Genomic DNA, 24,990 nt, shown 5'->3' on the forward strand with positions numbered 1-24,990 from the left:
GAGGGAAACTTTTTCTAATTTTTCGGTAAAACTTTTTTTTAAATGCAATGACTTGCCCGAGTTTAACCATACTGCAACAAAATGTTAAGGGACCAAGCAATCAATTAATGATTTTTTATATTTAAACTAAAGCAAGACTATTCTCCCAAAAAGTGGGGTGGGGGACCCCCCCCCCCCACTCACATTCGTACTACCGGCCTGTTTGAAAAGGAGTTGTATCCAAAAATGGAAAGGCGTTATTTTAAAATAGTAAATATATGAAAGATTGAACCAAAGCCATCTTTATTTATGCAATATTTAGATTATAGTTTTAATATTATAAATTATAGTATTTTCTATATTCCTGCACATCTCGCAGACAGTTGTTTGCATTTCGCATGCATATTAAGAGAAGTCAACACTCTACTTTTGAAAATCCAGGATATAGGCAAAACCAGCTTTGGGCTTTGCTAGCCACGTATTAAAAATTCATGTCAAATTTGAAATATTTTTCTCTCCTCTTGGTAAAAAACAGGCAAAGTATTTGCATAGGTATGATGAGCAATTAGCCTTCAACAAAATTTCTGAAATCCATACACCTTGGTGGCTGGCATCAGAGAAGAACTAAGTTGGTTTAACACTGAAAATATTTTACACATTTAAAAATCTTTTTTCCTAGAAATCTAATTATAATCAGCCCCCAGGGTGGGCTAAGTAAGTCATGTATTGAAAAAAAAGAGGCGTAATAACGCTTTTTTAAAAGGCGTAATAACGCCTTTTGGAAAGGCGTGATAAACCTTTTGGAAAGGCGTAATAACACCTTTTGGAAAGGCGTAATAACGCCTTTTGGAAAGGCGTAATAACGCCTTTTGGAAAGGCGTAATAACGCCTTCTTCGCGTTATAACGCCTTTTGGAAAGGCGTAATTACGCCTTTATTTGCGTTATTACGCCTTTTTCCGCGTTATAACGCCTTTTAAAAAGGCGTTATAACGCCTTTTAATTTTTTTTTTTACCGTAGTTTGATCCTAATAGGCTTTGGTACTATATACTAGTATATAGGTCCATGGAGCCAATAAAGCGTTTTGAACATCATAATCATAAACTCTCCGATAAAATGTCGACTTTTTCGCTGTTGTCGAGCAAAATGAATAGACTGGCCTTGTCTGTCTTATATGTGCGCTGTACAATAGAGACAGGCAGTCTAGCAAAGTGAATACCTTGTATTTAACATACGATGCATTTCACGCTGAGCGATTTGGTTCCAATGGAATTACTGGGACCCCGAATTACTCACTAATTTTAAGAACTTCCGGTTTGCATGGTCGCTCAAATCAATGTGGAAAATTTGAAAACGATAATACTTTCTCGGGAAAAAAACTGTTCATCAAGTTGAAGAGTATTATGTAAGTTTTATAGAGTAATAACATTGTTATTAAGTTCATTTATCTACGATTTTAAGTGAATTTTACATCTATGTACCATTTTATGCAAGGAAACAAGACTTGCCACGAAATACAGATGTTTCACAACATGTGATCAACACCTCAGTCTGCCAAGCTTCCATCGTGTCCTCAGTATTCATTTAGTCAATTTGGGCAGATATATTCACCCTTATCAAAATGCCGGGACATGGGAGTAAAAAGCAAGCACAGAGAACCAAAGGAAATGCGAAAGTTAGTATTAAATTATTTATTGAAGATGAAAAACATTTTGTTCTATACTGTTCAAAGTATGACCAATTTAGATGCAATTATACTGATATATTTAATGTAAACACATATACTAGTGATAATCCCATTAGAATAATTGTCAATCCTACAAATATTACAACTGCTAGAAGGATATGTTGTTTTTTGAAAAAGTGCTTTGACACCAGAAAAGAAAGTCAGCAATGAATACTTAGAAATATGAGAATATACTCTACATTGTTTTGTTCAACTCACATTTGTCACTTTGTATATGTATGTATTATTCTTGTTAATTCGTTTTATGTCATGACTGTATGCCGACATGGTAATTGTCAATAAAGTGAATTGAATTATTATTAAGTTTTTATCTGTCCATTAACAGCTGATAGATTATATGCCTTTTCCATGATATATGTATCAGATAAGAATTTGGAGTCACACTGCCATACGTGAATGTGGATTGGACTCCAAATTGTTGTCTTTTTATAGATACTGACTGTGTTCAGCTGATATAAAGTTTTACTTTGTTTAGTCTTTGGAAGTACTTATCAAACCATGTTCTTTTAATTGATTTTAAGTTGTAAATGTATATACATTGATATCTCATATACCATGGATATGTTGAAGTGATTTGGAAGTCGCACCGCTTATTCTTTAAGTATTTTACCCCGAATGCCTTGAATCCTCAGATATCTCGAAGTTTTTTTGGTCCCATTGAGTTTGAGATAATGAGGTTTGACTGTATAGTGTGGAATAAATACTTTGCATTTACTTATTAACTTTACAGCCCTCCAGCAGTAGTGAAGCTGCCAAGCTTCTCCTTGAGGCAGGGACAGCCCCCACTGGATTCATAGGGTTTGGTTTTCAAAGCGGTAGCCCTGGATATGTGCCAGTAAGCCACAGCTTGGATGATGTTGACTCAAGTTTAGATTCAGATATACGCATGGTTCTTCGAAAGCTCAGCAAAAGAGATGCTACCACAAAAGTCAAAGTAAGTTCCACTTAATAATATATACTGGAATTTTTTTTCTTTAAGTTCAAAACTCTGTCAAGTACACTTAAAATCTGGTAGAATGTCTATATAGCCATTCTCACATTTTTTTCTTCTTCTTTTTTCAATATGTCAATGTCAAGATATTTGATAGTTAATATTTAAATCTACATATATCCATGAAAAGGCACTACAGGAATTCAGCAGTTTATGTAAAGAAAAAGATGAAGAGTGTGTCAAAGCAGTGCTTCCTTACTGGCCAAGAATTTACAATAAAATGACCCTAGTAAGTATAAACTGATATTTGAAACAAAGTGATTAATGTTATCATATACTTTAATCGTACATGAATGTTTCCGGTCAGATTAGGCCCATGAACAAAATTTGTTTATTTACAGTTACCTGAACAACCCTGATTTTATGCACCAATCCAAATGCTTTTTTGTTGTTGTTAAATCCTGAAATTGGATGTCTGTATAATTTTATACCCCTGGTATGAAGAATAGGGAGGTATACTGTTTTATCGTTGTGTGTCTAGCTGTCTGTCTGTCTGAACCAAATTTCCGCCATAATTTTCACAGCAACTACTCATCGCAAATGCTTGAAATTTTAGCACACTCTTTGTTTAGGCATGCCATATGGTGGGATTCATTTTTGTATGAATCCTATGTTAACTTACTGTTTATCTCTGCATCTGTCCGTACCAAATTTCCGTCACAGTTTTCTAAGCAATTGCATAAGGCAGATGCTTGAAATTTAAGCACACTTTGTTTAGGCATGCCATATGTTCGGATTTATTTTTGTACGAATCTGATGTCAAGTTTCTGTTTTTCCTGGCTTTGATTTGGTTCTAATGTTTTGTTACTGTGGACATTGACTTTCTGGATAAATTTTAATGATGATAAAAAAGATTAACCTGAAATGGAAAAAAATTTTAAGAAAGGATAATTCTTTCAATGAACTTGTGTATATTCACATCAGAGTGTATATTCACATCAGAGCGGGAGTATTATTAGTGAGCATTGGCTCACAGACTTCTTCTTTGTCTGGAATATTTTAGAATTTAATTTTCATGTTTAAAATATGAATTCATTTTGTTTGAGGTAACTGAAAAGGTTTCTTAATTTCAAATTAATGTAGCATTTTGTGCAGTGCTTAATTAAGGAATGATTTTAATAGCTACCAAATTTATATGGTATAAACTGGGTTGGGGCAGTTTATGCTTTATAAACCGTGAAGTGGTTTATTAAAAAGCGTAAACTGTTCCAACCCAGTTTATACCATATAAATTGGGTAGCTATTAAATTTATTCCATATAATTTAATTTTCAATTCATTTAAGGTAAGAAAAAAGATGATTGCCCTTAAAAAAAAAGACTACAAATTGTACAAAATTTAAATGTAACATCAGGCGGATTGATGCGTTTTTGACTCGAGTCATTGTGACATAGGCAACCCAATTTATACGACATAAAGTAAATTTTTCATCCATTCAAATACTGCAATATAACCAGAATTAAATTATTCTTTAATAAATATTCTGTCAGTATGTTGAACTTCTTGATCAATATCTGCACTGTTTGATTCCTGTTTAAATGAAATATGCTGTTGAGACTTACTGTTTTAATTTATAGGATGTAGATCACAGAGTAAGGGAGATGACTCAGACAGCTATGAACACACTGGTTCTTAGAATGAGGAAAAATCTGGCTCCTCACTTAAAGACCCTGATGGGGGCGTGGCTTCTCAGTCAGTGTGACACTTATCCCACTGTGGCCACCGCAGCACAACAAGCTTTCCAGACTGCCTTTCCTCCAACCAAACAGACAGATGCACTGGTGTTTTGTAAACAAGAATCAACAGAGGTATCACATGTAGATGTTATACATTTAAATGTTAAAGAATTGTTTTGGTGGTCAGAAAGTAACAAATTTTACAAGTAGTACATACATTTTCGTTTTTATAGCATGCATGTTCTTTATAGGAGTGAAACGGTTCACCGCGGTATCGATGCACCGCGGTATTTTTTCTCGGTTTGATACACGGTGCAAAATCTCTAATTTTCGGTTCGGTTCATTTTTCGGTCGGGATCGTTATTCAGTCGGGTTTGAGATAGGGTGTAACACGTTACTCAGTATAAATAAGTATAGAAAATGTAAATTTTTGATATCTGATAGCTTGTAAAATAATTTTGGACAGTCAAATAATTTTAATCAATTTCTTGTAGTCAATTTGCAAATAAAATTCGTAAAATATGTGACTAGATTTAGAAAAAGAAAGCATAAAACAACGTTGAATTTGTTTCCTTCTATCAAAATGTATCGTATCGAAAATAACCGAACCGAGACAAAATTATACAATACGTATCGAACCGTGAAGGAGGTGTATCGTTTCACCCCTAGTTCTTTAATGATACATGTACATAATAATCTTAAGAATTCATAGTCCAAACAAAAAAGAAGGGAGAAGGGGGGGATAGCATTTTCGCCAGCCAAGGGTTTCTGATTCGCTACTCTCCTCATAAGCCCTTGGCATACGGTGTTAAAAAGAATTGGGATTTTTTTCTCAAGTTGTGATTGGAGTTGATCGACAACGTTCGACCAATCAGCAATTGTTTTTTGTAAATGACGATATTTGCCTTCGGGATATATCTTGACTCTTTAATATCGGTAATGTAAAACGCAAGTAAACAATGATCCGTAAGATAACATGCCATTCTATGAATAGCTATATGGTGTCATCCAATATCTAAAGCTACGTGCAAAATATGTGATTAAGAATCTATACTGAAGATGTAGATTTGCATTTTTACATTTTTAAATAACAAATTAACATAACTCAATACCTTCTTGTTAATTATTCTTTAAAAACAATTTTTTTTAAAATACGCTTTTTATTTCTGTTGATGACGCAATCTGTGGGTACCTGGTAAGAATCATGATCACATGACAAAAACAATCCCGTCTTTGTCAGCACCGTATGCCAAGGATTTATGAGGAGAGTAGCGTATCAGAAACCCTTGGCTAGCGAAGATGGGGGGGATAGATGGGTAGGAAGTTGATATTAGACTATTTACTACAGTAACATTAGTAAGATAACCAATGAGGAAAAAGTATTCTTTGTAAGTAGCATTTACATCTATTGAATTGAACATAGCAGGCAGTTTTAATCTTTGTTCTTCATGGACGATGCATGTTGATTACTGTGTTTAAGTTTTTTCCCTTGTAAGCAAAATATTTATTTTCAGTAAATAAAATCGTACATTTTTGATTTTCAGTATCTTGTGGACAACATTTTAAGACAGACCCCACTAACACTGAGTGACCCAAAGTAAGAATTTCCAGGATATACCTGTATAGAGATATCCATCTTAAAATGTTAATTTAAAAAAAATTTGATTTAAAGATTTAAAAAAATTTTGAATGAAAATGTTTTCAGAAAAACTCTAAAATAATTAATACTAACTATGGACATTAGGCCATCTTTAAAAATATGTTTGCTTGCAATCTCCGGACTCAGTATAAAAAATTGCATTTTTTTTTCAGAAATTTTGAACATCAATGCTTCATTTTCAAAATTATTGAAATTGAAAGTATTATTAAAATGAAATAAGTTGTTGATGGGATGAGAAAATTCAAGTGAATTTGAAAAAAAAATATTTTCCAGGAGATTCTAAAAAAGTTTTGAGTCAGGCCATTTTAAGTAGGTTGGTCAGGAGAGGGCGAACAGAAAGTCATTTAAAAGATGGCCTTAAAGTGATATCTTTCTTGCTGTTTTCCTTTGATTAGACTTTTACAATGCCATTATTGTACAGCTTGCCAATGACATACAGTTTTCTTTGTGTTTTTATCTAGAACTACAGAAAAAGAAGACATGGAAAATAAGTACAACAGAGTGTTAACCTCCTCACTGTTGGCTCTAAGGAAACTACTGACTGCTCTTCCATCTGATCAACTCGCATCTCTCTCAGATAATATGGATAACCTTTTGAAAGATCCAAAATTTTGGAAACATGGAAAATCGCAAGTTATTAGTGTAAGGATAATATGACCGCTACATTAGTGTATATCTTAAATTAGTTAAACTTCACTCATACATAGCCACAGATACACAGAGAGTGCTCACCTTGTGTTGAAGCAAATTTGTCAATTCAGCAAATTCATACTATTGTATTAAAAATAAAACAAGAAATTCTTAACCTGGGGTTTTCAATTACATGTTTGATGAAACTGAATATCTAACCATGAAGATAAATTATTGTCTTCAATTTTGACTTTGCAGGTTCGGGCTGCAGTTTACTCATTCCTGGCTGGTATGTGTCAGACACTTACTGGGACTATTACCCAGCATTCCAAGAAAGTTTCTACCCACATCCTTCACAACATAGATGAGACTGATGCAGTTATCTGTCCATGTCTGTGGGAGTCAGCTCTATCTCTTGCTAGCTACATTGAAGTAAGTCAATCAAGCTACACATAATTAAACAGGACATTAATATTGATACTCATTACACTGTAGTTTCCTTTTGTACTGAGTAAATTATATGAAGCTATGTCATGTTTCTCTAGGAATTGTAATGTTTCCTGTATTGAAAATAAAGGAAGGTGCTCTGTTGCTAGAAAAGAAATAACAATTCATATAACAGATTTTTTACAAGGACAAATATCCTTCTTATAGAGACCAAAATGCAATTTCTTATTGACAGGACTGCTGGCAGCATATTAATATCGAGAAAGCTTTCTGGCCAAAACTAAGGAAATATTTAGAAAATGGTTGCCATGGAAATGCCTGTCTAATGGGTGGTGACCTACTGCCTTTCCTGAGTAAAGTTCCCCATACTCTCCTGGGAGAAGGCTACAAGTTCTACATTGAATTTTTCAACTATTTGAAGTCTGGGTAATTACATACAATCATTCTCATCTACAATGTACTTACAAATTGAACACTGTATCTTGAAAATAATTCAGTACATTCACTTTTATCATAAAGTACGTGTACTTCTTTCCTATTTTGATTTGTAAAATTCTTAGGACATGTATTGTTATAAAAATGACTGTGTGTAAAAATAAAATTCTTATTGTTGCTATCTTAGAAGATGATAACCTGTATAATAATGGTGTTAAGGAAAATTGGCAAGGTCAGATTGATAAGTAAATTAATAAAACTAAAACTTCTATCCTTAGATATTATTGATTAGTACATTAAGTACATCTGAAGAATTTCTATAAAGAAAAATGATAATATGCAACTTCAGAACATTGAATTCTCTAAATATGGTAAATTATTATTTTAGAGTGAAATTAGAAAGAACTATGAGATAACTTGAAATTTCCATTTAAAAAATCAATGTGTTCTAAATTAACAAAACTGAGAACTTCTGTACACCCTTTAAAAATTGAAACTGGGAGATATTCAAAGCCATGTATCCCAAAAGAATCTTGTTTTTGTCACTTTTGTATTTTGTAATCCTGTAAATTCATTTTCATGCTAGAAGGCTCTGTGAATTTTTACATGGAATGTTATGAACTGTGAACTCTAAATGTAGAGTGCAATAATACATATTTGATATATTGATCAATTATCTCTGTTCAGATTAATGTTGTATGACAAATGAGTTTGTATACTTTAAAGTTGTAAACTAAACGTACAGTTTGACTTTACTAGTATATGTACATGTATGTACACTAATGTATGTACATATACATTAACATGTTAAACTGTTTAAGTACCGGTAATGATTTGATAGCACAATGTGCCTTTCATTCTATGTAACATGGTTTTTTCCAACATGTTTGATGAATCAGCAAATGTTAAAATGAAAACAAAATATTAGCCCAATTATTTTTTTTCATCTATGGCTAGAGCAAAATGGCCCAATCCAAATAAGCTTCAAAATTTCTCAGTACACAGTTTTCATCATTTCTTCTTTCATTCAGTTACCTTGCACATATATGAATATGTTTTCTTTTTTTAAAAAGATGACCTTATTTTTATAATTTTGAGCCAAAAAGACTGTTTTGTTATCTTTTTTGATAAGTAATGTACATGTACTTGTTATAAAAATATTCTATTATAATCAACATTTGCCAATGAATTCCAGGTTGAGTAAGGACCAGGTTCAAGCCAGTCCCAGTGAATTAGGAGCTCTAGTGCGAGCATTCTTTGAGTGTGCTCAGTTTGTTATTAAATCCACCATGAAAAGCAGCAAAGATGACTGGTTCCTGGAAATCATGTTCTCTGATCAGGTATATACAGAAACAAGAATTGTCCAGAGATCCACACTTGACAAGCTGCATAATTTCAATCTTTAATTTCAACAATTTCTCCTTTATGTAGATAATGCAGGTTCTCCATGCCTCATTATTCGAGTCTACCTCAGCTCTTCACAAGACAGCCCTGTACAGTCTCCTGGGAAATCTGCTGACAACACTGGAGACAAGTGATGAATACACACACACACTGTCCAAATTCTGGAGTGAGCTAGGGCTCAGTGTATCAGAAAGGCTTGGCTCAGGACTGTCCAATGAGGAGCGGTACTTCACAGACAGACTGATTCAGTTTGTGAAGTGTTTGATTTTTCCACAAATGGGCAACAAAGCTAAGACTGATGTAAAAATGAAAGTCAAATTTGCTGCTTCTGAAGTTACTGGTATGGAGCAGCTCTCTATAAACCAGCAGGAAAGGAGAGAATTATCAAGGGGAGCTAAGGAGTTTGTACATTTGGTGACAATTAAATCTTTTGAGATGGCTCATAGGAATCGCAATAAAGAAAATCTACATTTGTTTGCTGCTTTAATTGAACTATTACCAGAGGAGAAAACAATTAAGGATATTATTGAAAGATGCCATGGAGATGTAAAAACTGACCAATCACACTCCAGCTACTTCGTGTTCAATGTTTGTTTACCATGGTTACACCAATCACAAGAATTGGAAGAAAATGATTCTGTACAGTTAATCAGTGTTATTTGTAGCTTCATTCCTTTGCTTGAATCATCAGTGATTGACACTTTGTTGGAAGAGCTATGCAAGGTAAGGCTGTAAAAATTTAAGTGAAACTCGAAAAAAAATTACATAATTGTACATGCCTGTGTGAAGTAAATGTTATTTGCTGTTGTACAAAAAGAAAGGTTTCAAATCCCTAAACATGATAAAGCAAAAATAGAAAAGTTAGTTGATAATTGTTGTATTTAAAAATTTTCCAGATGTACTGGGACATAAATAGACAATAAATAATGTGTCATTTTTTCAGACAATCATCAGTTTCTCTGTGTTTTACAACCTACTGAGTAAGATGGTACAGATGCAGAAGCAGATGGTGGGGATAGATAACTGGCTCCACAGCGATTCCCTGGGGGACAAGATAGTCTCTGTGGCCCACACTGTGTGTGAGGAGAGTCTGGGGAACTCTGATGAGGATAGGATACAACAAGGCTGGGACATCCTGACACTGGTTCTATCTACAGGGATAGATAGAGGTACACATCAAGCTGTCATGGCAATGTTTCGGGTTTGCTTATGAAATAATACACAGTTATATATATTATCTGGCACTAAACTAAAAGTCTGGTATGCAGTAAAATATAGATATAATCAATCACTAAATTGCTTTAGTACATGAACATAAATGTTCGAGGAGGATTATCTAAGTTTTAGAGCTTGAACCTTTGTTTCCAATCCCTTTCATACAGTGTCAAGAAATGATGCTCAAAATATGCATATTATATGACCCAATGCAAGGAGACAGCAAATTAACAATGGATGCAATGCATTACAGATTTATCTGTAAAATTTATGTAATAAATTGTAGAATTATCCATAATTTATTTAATGTAATGAATTGTGATTTTCTTGCACTGGTGACAAAATGTTTCCACTGTCCTACATTCCTACTGTCATTTACATACATGTATATCAGTTTTTGTTATACACATGTTGTATTGTTTTTCTCTCATATTTGAAAGTTGCAAAATAAACTTGTGTGTATATATATATATATATATTGATCTGTGAAATAAGACACACTACAGGGCATGTGCATGTTAATGTGATTTTTTTAATCAACCATTTTCTTCTATTATAACAGTAAAACCAGCTACAGTACATGGTATTCTACAGACCATCCATAAGTCATTGGCTGATCTTGAACTCAACAAGGATATACAGCAAGCAGACCTTGCTGTCAAATTTGTTGCCAAGGCAACCACAAGTTTCTTCCTGCATCTAAAGGTACAGAACACCTAATTCTGATCTTCATTATTCTGTCTTGATGTTTTTGTATCAGAAATGGAACTATTTTGGTAATTTTAATTACAGGATGCAGGCATGGTACATGCAGGGGAAAACTTACTGGTGTCTTTATTCTCCATCTGTGTAGACCAGTCTTTCCAGCTTCAAGGTTCTTATGAAAATATTTTTGTTTGATTTTTCCCATTTCAGCTACAGAGAATATTTGTCATGTACATATATGTACATGTATATCTCAACAGATAATCATTTTTGTAAAATACTGAGGCATTAGTTATGTATCTGATATGAATATAATCTCAGTTTGCAGTTACTTTTTATTAAGTACATAGTCATGCTTGTATTTCTCTTTTTTTTTCAGATTCTACAAGACAGGAAGCAGAAATTGCATGGACCTCTGGGATAGCATCTGTTGTCATGGAAACAGGAGGATTTCTTCAGGAGGGATCTGTTTTATACAGATTCAAAGATGTTATTCACAAACAATTACTAAGGACGGAAACCATGGATTTGTAAGATTTAAATCAGTGAATCATGTTTCTATGTCAATATCTGCAGATAGAATGCTAATGAGATAAACAATAAAGGTAGCAAGCAGTGCAGATTCAGTCCTCTGAAATGCTGAATTAATTCATATATATATGATTAATTCATATATACATGTACATATGTAGTACATGTACGGTCAAACCTCATTATCTAAAACCTCATTTAAATAGAGGAAAACTGAGAAATCTGAGGATTCAAGTTACTAACTAAGGCTAAAATACATGTATATAAAAAATAAGTGTTTGGAAATTCTATCTTTAGTTTGTTTGATATCTATGATATTTGAGATATCATAGCTCAGGGTTTGACATTAACTTTTATGAGTACTAGACCAGTTGGGCTTCTTGCCTAATTTTTACTAGCCCTGTCCATAAAATCACTAGCCCTGCCCAAACTTGAAAATTTACATTGTATAACCTGCTAATTATTATGGGAAAAAAGTTTGAAACCATACTTTAATAAAGATATCGTCTTTTGCACCATTTGACATACTTTTCATAGGTCGCAGACCATTGAGTCAAAATTAGCGGGACATGGGAATATTATAAGCCTTAAAGAACATTCAACAAACTTAAATAAAATAAGTACAGTACCCTAAATATAAATAAATTGAAGAATATATTATTCAATAACTATTCATACCAATTGATACTGAACGAAGCTAGTTTCGATAGTGACTTGTCTGTTACAGCCAGGCTAAAAAATAGTGATAGTGAAAATTTTCTTTTACTGAGCGATGGGTATGTATATAATCAGACAAATAAGAATTTAAAGAAAAAACTTTTTAGATTATTTATTCAAAAGGCTGAAATGAGGTTAATATTTATTTCATCTACAGGACCAAGTCGGTCTAGATCACAAACATTTTACTTGACTGAACCATTCATTTACTAGACTGGGTTGGTCGGACATGCCTTAGTGTCGAACCCTAGAGCTTGAGATACTGAAGTTCATCTGTATTTTAGGTTTCAGTGTCTGTTCCATTCTACTGAGAAGTTAATGGGTGTCATAAAAGGAAGTCTCCCACATGAAGATGAAACAGAAGAGAACCCAGTTGTCTCCGTCTTCCTCAGTGAACTCTTTGTTAAGACTCAACCAACCTTGACCAAAGCGGTAAAAAGAAAATTATTGCGGGAGATTCCCTGACTGAGATTGAATTATTTTTATCACTGATATACTTTAATGAAAATACCAAAGTTATTTTAGATCATAAGAAGAAGCTTAGAATGCATTGATGTTGAGACATTTTAAACTGCTAAAAATTGTTCTTTTATGTCATTACATGTAGATGGCAGAATATTGCTTAGTGAGTGGACGTCTATCCTACCTCAACTTTCCTGCCATGTCAGACAGCTCATTCAGTCTGAATCAAATGTTATACACAACCCTGTTTAATGTTCAGCTTTTATTGACCTCAGACTGTTGCTTTGACAACCAGGAACTTCTACTGACTGTACTACAAAGTGTGGCTTTAGTACGTGTGTACCAAGACATGGAAAAAAGACTGGTGAGGAGAAATTCTTAGCAAAAATATACAGTGAAACCTGTCTAATCTGACATGCAGTGGGAAACCAAATTTATGTTGGTATAGACGGAGTGTCAGATAACACAGCGTAAAGAATTTAGAAAATATAATAAGGTTTGCACAGGTGTCGGATTAGACAGTTTTTGCCTTATCATGAGCAATATACATGTATGAGGGTTGTCCAAAAAGTTCATGGACAAATGCTTAATTTTCTTTATTAAGTCCGCAATGGCAAACATGTACAATAATATCTTAATATAGACCATGATTGAGTAAATGTACAAAAAATTAAAACAATGCACACTATTTACTGAACGTTTTAGCTGTAAATACTTTGTATATGCAAGTTGCACAGGCCAGTCTGACGTAACGCTTTTTTCATGATAACGTCAGAAATATGAATTTTGAATTTTTTATCACATGTTCATAGACGCACGCCATTTTTCTTTATTATGCCACATTACCAAATGTGTGCAATAATATTTATGTATAGATTATAATTAATTTAAATTTTAAAATTCAAAACAATATACAATAATTTATGAGCGTCATTAATATTAACACTTCATAAACACAGGATGCACAGCCCAGCCTGACGGCGCTATGTTTATAACAACGTCATGTCGAATAGGAATATATTTTCATCAAATAACAGTAGTTTTCCACTTCTTGTAGTGTCTCCGAAATTTTACACACCGTTGAAAAATCGTATACACCAATTACAAATCACTAGACTAAATATTTTCCAATAAATTTAAGTTGCTTGAATAAATATTTTGTTTTTGACGACGTTTCAACTATATTAACCATAATTGTATGATTGGACCCTGTCCCGTTCTGATGGCTGTCGTCACTTTTTCTGTCAATTTTTAAAACATACTTCTTGCGGTTTTCACTTAATATTTTCATTGTCTATTTAGTAAGCGATACTAAAGGTATCAGAAAATAGTGATAACTGCTTTATTTGAGATATGTTAAATTTTTATTCAGCTTTGACTCGTTTTAAAAAGAAAATAATCATTTCAATCAGATCACTTTATTAAAAAGTTCATGGCATTTTAACCCTGGTCCGTGCGCACTATCGTTGACCTTTAATGACCGAGATTTTTACAAAAATATTAAGTTCAATCAATAAAAACCAAACTTTTCCGACTTCGATTTTCATGACTAATATTTTGGTATACAATAAGCATATCTTGAACCATTCATTTTGACAAAAATGCCATTGTCCACCAACTTTTTGGACAACCCTTGTGTATCCACATTTATTTGGTTTTACTCTGTCATAAGACTTCATGTCATGTACACACAATACATTATTTTGTTCAGTTTTGAATAAAGTGTGTGTGGGCTAGTTTTGATTACAAAATATTAATGTCAGATGAAATGAATTAAGAAAGATTTCTGTGTGAAAATCAAATCTTAAAAATGAAATTTGGGGAAGGGGGCTTGACAATCTGTGATTAAACATAATCAGATAACTTTAAGTTTTGTATGGTACTTTTCAGTTGGTAAGATTTGCCGACACAGTGAAAGGAATAGAGACACTGGAAGAGAAAACCAAATCTCTGGTACTGGGGATGTCACACGAGAAGAGAACTGCTCTGATTAATTACAGCCTAGACAGGTATAACATATGAATATACATTCCGTACATTAAGCAGAATTTTTAACGAGGATTCAATTTTGGCATTATAAGCTAGGGTTCTGCAATTGCTAAAATTGAACATCGCTAAAAAATTCTTTATTCCATTTAGGTTTTAATAGCTACATGTATCTCTCTTGACTTTATAAAATGGCTTAAATTACTTCTCACTAAAAATATTTACCATTTTGGGGGATAAATCACTAAATTTGCATCTCGCTAAAATACCACTATAAGTAATGACAGCACTCTCTGAAGGCTGTAATTTGAGTCCTTTTCACCAAGAACATATTGTTTCTCTCAAAATCTTAAATGCTTTAGTTTGATAGGTAAAAGCAAAGATCATCTTGGACATAACATTTTAAAACTTTTAATAAACTGATGTTTATTGTTTTACAGATGTAAAGATGACGGGTCTTTGAGTTTGTCTCTAAGTGAAGTTCTCCCAGAAGTACTATCAGATTCTGAAAATCGAGTGAATGTTAGCAGCTTAATAGAGAGGTACAGTCTATACTGTAAATTACCTTTATTTGCAAGAAGTTTATATGCCACCATTTATGTGAGACTGCTCACGAAATATTTCTTTCTTGCATAAATTTTTGCTTTAACAACAAACAGAATTCATGAGAATTTTGTCTCGCCAAGTAATATCAAACAGCTTTCTTGGGAAAATAAGGTTTCAAGAAAATTAAGTGACTTTAAATTGTCGTGATTTTTTTTATGGATACAAAGATTCAGTAATTTTATGACATGTATATACATGTATGAGGGAGAGTGGTGTACATCTATGGTATTTTTGACATTATATTTCTATGATTAGATTCTCAGAGTTAGATGAACACAGTATCCAGACATTACAGACAATAGCCCAGCACCTTGACATAGCTGGTTTAATGACATTGACAGAGGTCATGGTTGCTAGGATCATCAGTTGTGATGTTGAGACTGTCATGTCAGCTAATGGCAAGTAAAAGTGCACAAATTGATGTGCACTGTTCATATATATGTTCATGTTTGTTCATGTGTATCAAATTTTCATCAAAATAAGCAGTGACATTGGACTCCATACCATATTTGATAACCATGAAAACGTTAGTTCTTTAATTTGCGATTCTAATACAGTTTTATTTATACTTTTATAAACCAATTTGAAAAGATAATAGAGTAGGACTTTTTAAATATACAAAATAGGAGGAATATCTGCACTATGTGTCCTTAATGCTGCACTGAGGAGCAAGGCTAATGAAGAGATGGCAGAGCTGGGTACAAGTGTACTTACACAGATCATGACCTGGAAAGACCAGATGGATGATCTTCTCCTGTGTGAATGGTAAAAAAATAATACATCTGTTAGTGTTCAATTTTAATTTTACGATAAATTATTCGGTTTCTACAGAATTTTGATTTTTTTTGGACAAAAATTGCAAAGCTTTATACATTGTATTTCTGTCTTTGTCAATGCTGAAAATATGAATTTTACTCCTAAGCACTTGTTTCTGTAATAAAAGTTTACACCTTAGTGTAATAATAACACAATTTTTTAACTCCAAATTACATGGCATACCCCCTCCCGAACATTGCAGCCATTTTCTCTTTCAGAGAAAACACAGTGGAATAATATCTTCTACCTTGTTTACAGAAACAAGAGCCTCTTATTTTACTCCCCACTAAACCTTTTCATGTACAGTATTTAAGGACATCTCCAGCTATTTGTACCAAACTGAAACCTCTACCAAATGAGCAAACCTATGCAAATACAAGGAGGCTTCTTTATAATGTCAGTGCCTGCTGTTTTATGTGACAATGTCTTTTAAATGGTTAATTTTTTAGCTCACCTGAGCCGAAGGCTCAAGTGAGCTTTTCTGATCACATTTTGTCCGTCGTCCGTTTGTCCGTCCGTCCGTCTGTCTGTCTAGCTGTCTGTCTGTCCGTCCGTCTGTAAACTTTTCACATTTTTGACTTCTTCTCAAGAACCACTGGGCCAATTTTGACCAAACTTAGTACAAAGCATCCTTGGGTAAAGGGAAATTTAAATTGTTAAAATGAAGGGCCAAGTCCCCTCACAAGGGGAGATAATCAAGAGAAGACAAAAATAGGGTGGGGTCATTAAAAAATCTTCTTCTCAAGAACCACTGGTCCAAAAAAGCTGAAACTTATGTGGAAGCATCTTGGGATAGTGTAGATTCTAAATTGTTAAAATCATGACCCCCGGGGGTAGGGCGGGGCCACAATAGGGAATCCAAGTTTAACATTGAAATATATAGGAAAAATCTTTAAAAATCTTCTTCTTAAGAACCACTGGGCCAGAAAAGCTGAAACTTATGTGGAAGCATCCTGGGGTAGTGTAGATTCTAAATTGTTAAAATCATGACCCCCAGGGTAGGGCGGGGCCACGATAGGGAATCCAAGTTTTACATTGATATATATAGGAAAAATCTTTAAAAATCTTCTTCTCAAGAACCACTGGGCCAGAAAAGCTGAACTTTATGTGGAAGCATCCTGGGGTAGTGTAGATTTTAAATTGTCAAAATCATGACCCCCTGGGATAGGGCGGAGCCACAATAGGGAATCCAAGTTTTACATTGTAATATATAGGAAAAATCTTTAAAAATCTTCTTTTCAAGAATCACTGGGCCAGAAAAGCTGAAACTTATATGGAAGCATCCTGGGGTAGTGTAGATTCTAAATTGTAAAAATCATGACCCCAGGGGGTAGGGCGGGGCCACAATAGGGAATCCAAAGTTTACATTTTAATATATAGGAAAAATCTTAAAAAATCTTCTTAAGAACCACTGGGCCAGAAAAGCTGAAAATTATGTGGAAGCATCCTGGGGTAGTGTAGATTCTAAATTGTTAAAATCATGACCCCCGGGGATAGGGCGGGGCCACAATAGGGAATCCAACTTTTACATTGTAATATATAGGAAAATTCTTTAAAAATCTTCTTCTCAAGAACCACTGGGCCAGGAAAGCTGAAACTTATGTGGAAGCATCTTGGGGTAGTGTAGATTCTAACTGTTAAAATCATGACCCCCGGGGATAGGGCGGGGCCACAATAGGGAATCCAAGTTTAACATTGAAATATATAGGAAAAATCTTTAAAAATCTTCTTCTCAAGAACTACTGGGCCAGAAAAGCTGAACCTTATGTGGAAGCATCCTTGGGTAGTGTAGATTCTAATTGTTCAAATCAGGACCCCCTGGGGTAGGGCGGGGCCACAATAGGTATTTAAAGGGGAAATTTGGTAAAGAACAGCATGGCCAAAGTTACTCAGGTGAGCGATGTGGCCCATGGGCCTCTTGTTTTACAGTAATCTGACAGATGCTGATGGAGTTAAGGTTCTTGCTAATGTAGAAATAGTCAGGTTCCTACAGAGGGCAGTGCAGTATTTCCCTGAAAAATTATCAGACAAAGTCTGGGATTTTATTCTCTGCACAGCAGTTAGCCTTATACAGGTATAATTCAAAGTGCACATTGAAAGTTCGCTGTAGTCTTCCATTTTCCTTTAAATATGAAAATTCTGATGTGCAGTAAACATTGAACTTAAACATGTTGTTACAGAGGTTGTGATGTACAAAATTTCACATACCTAACACTCAATAATTTGTATTTTATCCCAAAGAAACACAGAACAATGAGATGGGAAAAGTTTTAAATATTTTTCTCCCCTGAATTACAGACAGTGAGTGAGAGTGAATCCCAGCTGATGACATCAGTCCCTGTCCAGGTATTCACCCTGTCTGTCTGTCTCCTAGTGTCTGAGGTGGCCCACACTATTGAGGATTTATCACCAGTCCAGCAGGATATATGCCCAAAGAACCTGGCCACTGAGTGGGAGGAATTTTTCAGTGAGGGAATTTTTTCTTCCCTGCTACCAGTTTTCCATGGACTTACTAGTAAGATTTTTTTTAGGAATATATGGCATATGAACTATTATATTAAAAAAAATTAGATTAATATATTTTTGTTGCAAAACAAATTTTTGCTTGAATTTCTGATGCAGTTATTTATAAATACTATGTAAAATGATAAGTTATGAGTCAGTTTCCTACAGTGTTTGCATACTTTCGTATATGATTTTAAAGTGGTAACATTTGGTGATTATCATGTTAACAAAATTCCAACTAACGATCATGATAAACATGTAATAATTGTATATAATTATATGATAATGTAGGCAAATTGAGGAAGAAACCCTTGAGAGGAGTCTTGGACTGTCTAATAAGAGGTGTGACCAGTGCTGCTTCATATTGCCCCAAGCAACAGGTGATAGGTCACAAGTTACCAGCATATCTTATCGCTGATCAGTCGTCTCCCTTGCCAGACACTCTCCAGTCTCTCCTTAATCACATGACCCCATGTCTTATGTTTCCACATAGAAGTGTACAATTAGCTGCTTATCATATTCTCAAAAGGTAACCAAGTGTATGCTGTATGTCAGGAGGTAATTGTAAATTAAGATCTAATTTTCATTGAATATGCCTTCTAGCTTCTATTGCACTCTTTTTTAAAAATGTGTCAATATTTTAGAGTTGCGCCGGAACTTCCTACCTATGACAAAGAGGAGGCAACTGATGTGGAGGGAGAGGAGGAGCAGAATTCAAGGTAAACAAACAAATCATTATCTTATCTGTCAACTAAAGCAGAATTATAACAGTTTATGCATGAAGACCCCCCCCCCCCCCCAAAAAGTGTATGACAATGTTTAAAAAAATTCTTATTTTGTTCCTAACTTAAGTTAGAAATAAACTTTTACTACACTGAGATGTCACATCAAACAGGATTTTCTTGACAGCTTTTTCTTTTTTTTTTTTTTAGAAATTATAAACAGTAAAAAAAAAAAAAAAACAAAAATGGTTTAACAATTTTTTCCCATCTTGCTTTAGAAACAATAGATTAAGTGTTTTCAGATTGCTTTGGCCTATCTAAGTTACTGACATTTAGCTATATTTGTTTTGCAGGAGTCCCCCTGTCTCACTGATACAAGTTATTAGAAACAAACACTCAACAACTCTGTCTACTGTGTTACTAGACCTCAATGTGGATCAGAAATTCATTGTGGAACCATTCTCTGAAATATTTCAACATGTTCTGGCATATCTGTTGTCATGGAAACTCTTACTGACCTCATTTCATCATTCTCCAGCAGAGGTAAAATATGATACATGAATAGTAGTCCCTCAATTCCAGTGGGATTACCTGTTTTATCTGTATCTTTCAATATTCTGAAGGTAGCATCTGACAATCCTTATTTTACTCTCATTTTTAGCTCACCTGAGCCGAAGGCTCAAGTGAGCTTTTCTGATCACATTTTGTCTGTAGTCCGTCTGTCTGTCCGTCTGTAAACTTTTCACATTTTCGACTTCTTCTCAAGAACCACTGGGCCAATTTCAACCAAACTTGCCACAAAGTATCCTTGGGTAAAGGAGATTCAAGTTTCTTCAAATGAAGGGCCACGCCTTCTTCCAAGGGGAGATAATTAAGAATTTGTGAAAAATTAATGGCATCATTAAAAAATCTTCTTCTCAAGAACCACTGTGCTTGAAAACATGAAACTTATGTGGAAGCATCCTCAGCTAGTGTAGATTCAAGTTTGTTCAAATCATGACCCCCGGGGGTAGGGTGGGGCCGCAATGGGCGATCAAAGTTTTACATAGGAAATATACAGGAAAAATCTTTAAAAATCTTCTTCTCAAGAACAGCAAAGCCATGATTGGTCATTTTTATATGGTAGCATCCTCAGGTAGTGTAGATTCAAGTTTCTTCAAATCATGACCCCCGGAGGTCGGGTGGGGCCACAATGGGCGATCAAAGTTTTACATAGGAATATATAGGAAAAATCTTTAAAAATCTTCTTCTCAAGAACAGCAAAGCCATAATTGGTCATATCTACATGGAAGCATCCTCAGGTAGTGTAGATTCAAGTTTGTTCAAATCATGACCCCCGGGGGTCGGGTGGTGCCACAATGGGCGATCAAAGTTTTACATAGGAATATATAGGAAAAAATCTTTAAAAATCTTCTTCTCAAGAACAGCAAAGCCATAATTGGTCATATTTACATGGAAGCATCCTCAGGTAGTGTAGATTCAAGTTTCTTCAACTCATGACCCCCGGGGGTCGGGTGTGGCCACAATGGGCGATCAAAATTTTACATAGGAATATATGGGAAAATCTTCAAAAATCTTCTTCTCAAGAACAGCAAAGCCATGATTGGTCACATTTACATGGAAGCATCCTCAGATAGTGTACATTCAAATTTGTTCAAATCATGACCCCCGGGGGTCAGGTGGGTCCACAATGGGCGATCAAAGTTTTACATGGGAATATATGGGAAAATCTTCAAAAAAACTATTTGTTAAGAATAGCAGAGCCATGATTGGTCATATTTATATGGTAGCATCCTCAGATAGTGTACATACAAATTTGTTCGAATCATGACCCCCGGGGGTCGGGTGGGGCCACAATGGGCGATCAAAGTTTTACATAGGAACACATAGTAAAAATCTTTAAAAAAAACTATTTGTTAAGAATAGCAAAGCCATGATTGGTCATATTTATATGGAAGCATTCTTAGATAGTGTACATTCAAGTTTGTTCAAACATGACCCCTGGGGGTCGGTTGGGGCCACAATGGGTGATCAAAGTTTTACATAGGAATACATAGGTTAAATCTTTAAAAATCTTCTACTCAAGAACAGCAAAGCCATGATTGGTCATATTTAAATGGAAGCATCCTCAGATAATGTAGATTCAAATTTGTTCAATTCATGACACCCCCCCTCCTCCCCCCAACCACTTTTATATTTAAACTTTTCAACCTTTCAAGATTGAAGTGATTTCTGCTTTTTCCTAGCCATAGTGCTCAGGTGAGCGATGTGGCCCCTGGGCCTCTTGTTACAAACATGGTTCAGGGTTGAAAGGGTAAAATTGAGAAAATTGTTTTCAATCTTATAGAATTAAATCTAATTTATACTATGATGGCATTGTCAAGAACTAAAAGGCAGTAAAATTAAGCAAAGACTTCAGCCAAATTATAATTTTTACAGCTACGGTCAAAATATGCAGCTTATTTACAAGAGCATGGCTGCCTGAGCCAGCTAATGTCGGTTATTTTCCGGTTGATGCCAGAGGTTCCAATCAATAAAGACAAAAGCAACATTTTTGAGAAACCTTTTTCTCTTCAGGCATTAGGTAAAGCCAGAACTTAAATTCCATTCTATATTTGTTCTTATAATATGAAATTTATCCAAAATTAATTGTTTGAGAAATGTTCAATACTATTGTAGTATAAAAGTGTTTAACTGACTTTTAACTGTGTTCATGTATGCTTTGATCTATATCTTTTTATTCAACAAAAAAAAAAACTTTTTTCCCTTCACAAGACTTAGTGTGAAGGAAATGTTGATTTTGATATTGTTCAGACAGAAAATTTCTAATAAACTAACATTAAAGGTTATCTTTGATAGAACAATGCTTTGCTGTAGGCTTTAACACTGTGTATTTTTCCCCAGGTGAGCCCAGTGCTTTTGAGATATGTGAGTTGGCCTGCAGTGTTTATAAAGATGCTCTGAAGACAACACCAGCCCTGGTACGACTGTGGTGGAAGGACCAAGACAGGAAATCTGTCAGTTATGTAGACAAGTCAGTATTACAACTAAAGTTATTCTTTTTAGGGCTTTGCCTTACTTGTATTTACAGTAAAACTTGGTAATTAAGGAACTTGCTTATAAGGGAATCCTGGTTATAAGGATCTTTTTACAAATCCAAAAGACTTTCCATTACTGTAAAAGTATGTTCCTTATATCGATATAAAGAATCTCAGTTATGTATTTTTAAAGTCATGGGGAATGAAAATAACTTTGCTATAAGCGTCAATTCACTATAAGCATGTTTCACTGGACTATTGTTTTCACATTTGATCAAGCTTTAGAACAAAAGTTTTATTGATAGTATGTCCATCCAACCTTGGATTCATATTCTTCAATTGGTTTCTCAGTACTAGACCTTGTTGTATCACTGATAAATGATTTTACAGATTTACCAGTAAATATGTCAGCCCTGTTCTGTGTACAGAAGAAATCTCCTCTCTGGACGCAATAGACAAGAAAGACGTAAATTTCACTGTGAGTTTGATACAGTATCTAAACATGTAGATATTAACAGTGTACCTTGATTGTTTACATATTGTTGCAATGATAAAGAAAAATATTTATTCATTTTTATTTATTATTTATGTTTAAAATATTTAAATTAGGTGACTATGGAATCTAGATCAATCTCCTATAAGCTTAATTTACCATATTTTTTCTCTAGATTCTGTTTGGTGGTTCTCAAATGATTAATTAATATATTGTAGACTTTCCCCCTAAATGTTTTTTTTTGGCCAGACTATTCTCACAATTCTGTAAACTCTTACTATGATTGATAATTTGAATCTCTGTTCCTACTTTTCAGGTGAAGACCCGCCCCTCCACTCGTGAGGTTGTGGCTATACACACACTTGAGGAGGTATGTATTGAGGTAGTCATCACTCTTCCCCAGAATTATCCCCTTGGAAACATCACTGTATCCAGTGAGAAAAAGGTTGGAGTCACAGCCCAGCAATGGGACAAATGGCTGCTGCAATTGAACATATTTTTACAGCACCAGGTAAACAAATTTATCTTTAAATTTCATGAAGTGTTTCATATATTCACCACATTGAATTTTCAGTTTTTCACACAAATCTAATAAGAAATTTTGATCTATCTTTTTAAATTCCTTGTACACAAGAAAAAGATTTTCATTTTCTGTTTGAGTTCATGGCGAAGTAAAAAACCATACTTTCCTAATTTTTTGTTGTATGCATAGAATAAATGAACAGTATAATGCACTTATACAAAGTGTCAGGGACACAACACTATTTAAAACTACAGGAAATGAAATCTCTTTGCTGTACGTGTAAATTTCTTATAAGCATATTCGCTATAACCATGTTTTACTGTACATGTTATTAACTGTATTAATGTGCTTGTCTTCATAACTCATCTACATATTTGTATAACATAGAATGGTAGTATAATGGATGGCCTGAGGATCTGGAGGAGGAACATTGATAAGAGATTTGAGGGAGTGGATGACTGTATGATCTGTTTCTCTGTTCTACATGGCACAAACTTCCAGCTACCACGGCTCTCATGTAAAACCTGCAAGAAAAAATTCCACTCAGCCTGTCTGGTGAGTCAGGAGTTACCTCCCGGAATATAAATTTAAAGAATATAAATGAACATGTATATGATGACATAAACATATAAATACAGGTGATTTTATATGTAAATGTATATAAGGTATTCATATATCAAAACCCAGGCACCAATATATGTACCGAGTCTCTTCTTAGTGTGAGAATTTTTTATGTTTCTTTTTCAAAATACATTTATTCCTACATAGATTTTTCAGATTTATTGTCAGCAACCTAAATGGATTATATGAAACTAATGACAATTGTATTTTCTTTCTTTCAGTACAAATGGTTCCAGACAAGCCACAATTCTACCTGTCCATTATGTCGAAATCTTTTCTAGTCTGGTGCAAGCTTATCTGTGATGGACATTATCTTGTGACCTTGAAATTATCTTTTAAATAAAAATTAGGATATTTTAATTTACACATCGTATTATCTTGATTAACTGGAAAGAAATGCCCAATATTATAAATTAATTATTTGCTTTTATAAACATTTTGAAAAGGAATCTTAAAATGTTTACACAAAGACGTGTTGTTCTCTTTTTCTGGAAAAAAAGGGCTTTAAAATAAACTCAGAACTGGCATATATACATCTATATATTTTGAGATAAAAAAAGGATGAAGTACAATGTATATGTTTAGTTCAGTTTACCAAATATAAAGATAGACAATAATTACAAACAGTTTTTCCACAAGATTTGACTGCGATGTAGTGTTTAACGCTAATTGAGATACATGTACAAAGGCGTGTAAATGAATTTTAAGGATGAGTTACAGTTGGACCGAGTGTAAAGAACGGTGAAGATTAGCAAGAAATGAATCAAGCATCTTGGAATTTAGAAGAGAGAAATTGTGCAGGATATCAGAATACTGTATATATAGGGTTTTTTGCCATGTGTTATTTTCGCTCTCGATTTTGCCCCATTTTAAATTCGCCCAGACACGGTTCATCTTCCTGGCCAAGGGTTTCTAATCTTCTACTCTCCTTGTGAAGATACATGTAGTAGCGGATCAGAAACCCTTCATTAACGAATATGGACACTGTTTGTTAAAGAGATAACCCTATTTTCTTTGAATTCCCGTGGTTTTAAATTCGCCCACCTAGCTGCGATGAGGGCGAAATTTAAGGAACGAAAATAA

At 34.2% G+C, this 24,990-nt stretch overlaps 1 protein-coding gene across 2 annotated transcripts; it reads left to right on the top strand.

Moving 5' to 3' along the window:
* Nucleotides 1–1,302: 1,302 nt before the first annotated feature.
* Nucleotides 1,303–24,376, top strand: LOC133185362 (E3 ubiquitin-protein ligase listerin-like). 2 transcript variants are annotated; one of them, XM_061320524.1, is made up of 32 exons: nucleotides 1,303–1,383; nucleotides 1,473–1,653; nucleotides 2,456–2,659; nucleotides 2,847–2,945; nucleotides 4,293–4,523; nucleotides 5,936–5,988; nucleotides 6,513–6,693; nucleotides 6,940–7,113; nucleotides 7,364–7,554; nucleotides 8,759–8,903; nucleotides 8,995–9,690; nucleotides 9,911–10,136; nucleotides 10,745–10,887; nucleotides 10,975–11,056; nucleotides 11,267–11,417; nucleotides 12,420–12,567; nucleotides 12,743–12,961; nucleotides 14,488–14,606; nucleotides 15,024–15,125; nucleotides 15,445–15,587; nucleotides 15,816–15,954; nucleotides 17,935–18,079; nucleotides 18,304–18,520; nucleotides 18,802–19,039; nucleotides 19,155–19,229; nucleotides 19,586–19,775; nucleotides 21,672–21,816; nucleotides 22,137–22,266; nucleotides 22,661–22,748; nucleotides 23,080–23,274; nucleotides 23,674–23,841; nucleotides 24,129–24,376. In XM_061320524.1, exons 2-32 carry the CDS (start codon nucleotides 1,600–1,602, stop codon nucleotides 24,186–24,188), a joined length of 5,151 nt encoding a protein of 1,716 aa, XP_061176508.1. In that variant the 5' UTR covers nucleotides 1,303–1,383; nucleotides 1,473–1,599; the 3' UTR covers nucleotides 24,189–24,376. The 2 variants fall into 2 exon arrangements, with proteins under 2 accessions (XP_061176508.1, XP_061176507.1); XM_061320523.1 differs by having other exon boundaries at nucleotides 1,366–1,387.
* The last annotated feature ends 614 nt before the right edge of the window (nucleotides 24,377–24,990 follow it).

Source organism: Saccostrea echinata, unplaced genomic scaffold, assembly GCF_033153115.1.
Source record: "Saccostrea echinata isolate AGI-Se365-2 ecotype Australia unplaced genomic scaffold, CSIRO_AGI_Sech_v1 ptg000012l, whole genome shotgun sequence".
Lineage (NCBI taxonomy): Eukaryota > Metazoa > Mollusca > Bivalvia > Ostreida > Ostreidae > Saccostrea > Saccostrea echinata.

Coding starts and splice junctions, on each gene's coding strand:
- LOC133185362 (XM_061320524.1), top strand. CDS start 1,600: ATGCCGGGACATGGGAGTAAAAAGCAAGCACAGAGAACCAAAGGAAAT. Junction 19,040..19,154: donor GCTTATCATATTCTCAAAAG/GTAACCAAGTGT, acceptor TCAATATTTTAG/AGTTGCGCCGGAACTTCCTA. Junction 19,230..19,585: donor GAGGAGGAGCAGAATTCAAG/GTAAACAAACAA, acceptor TTTGTTTTGCAG/GAGTCCCCCTGTCTCACTGA.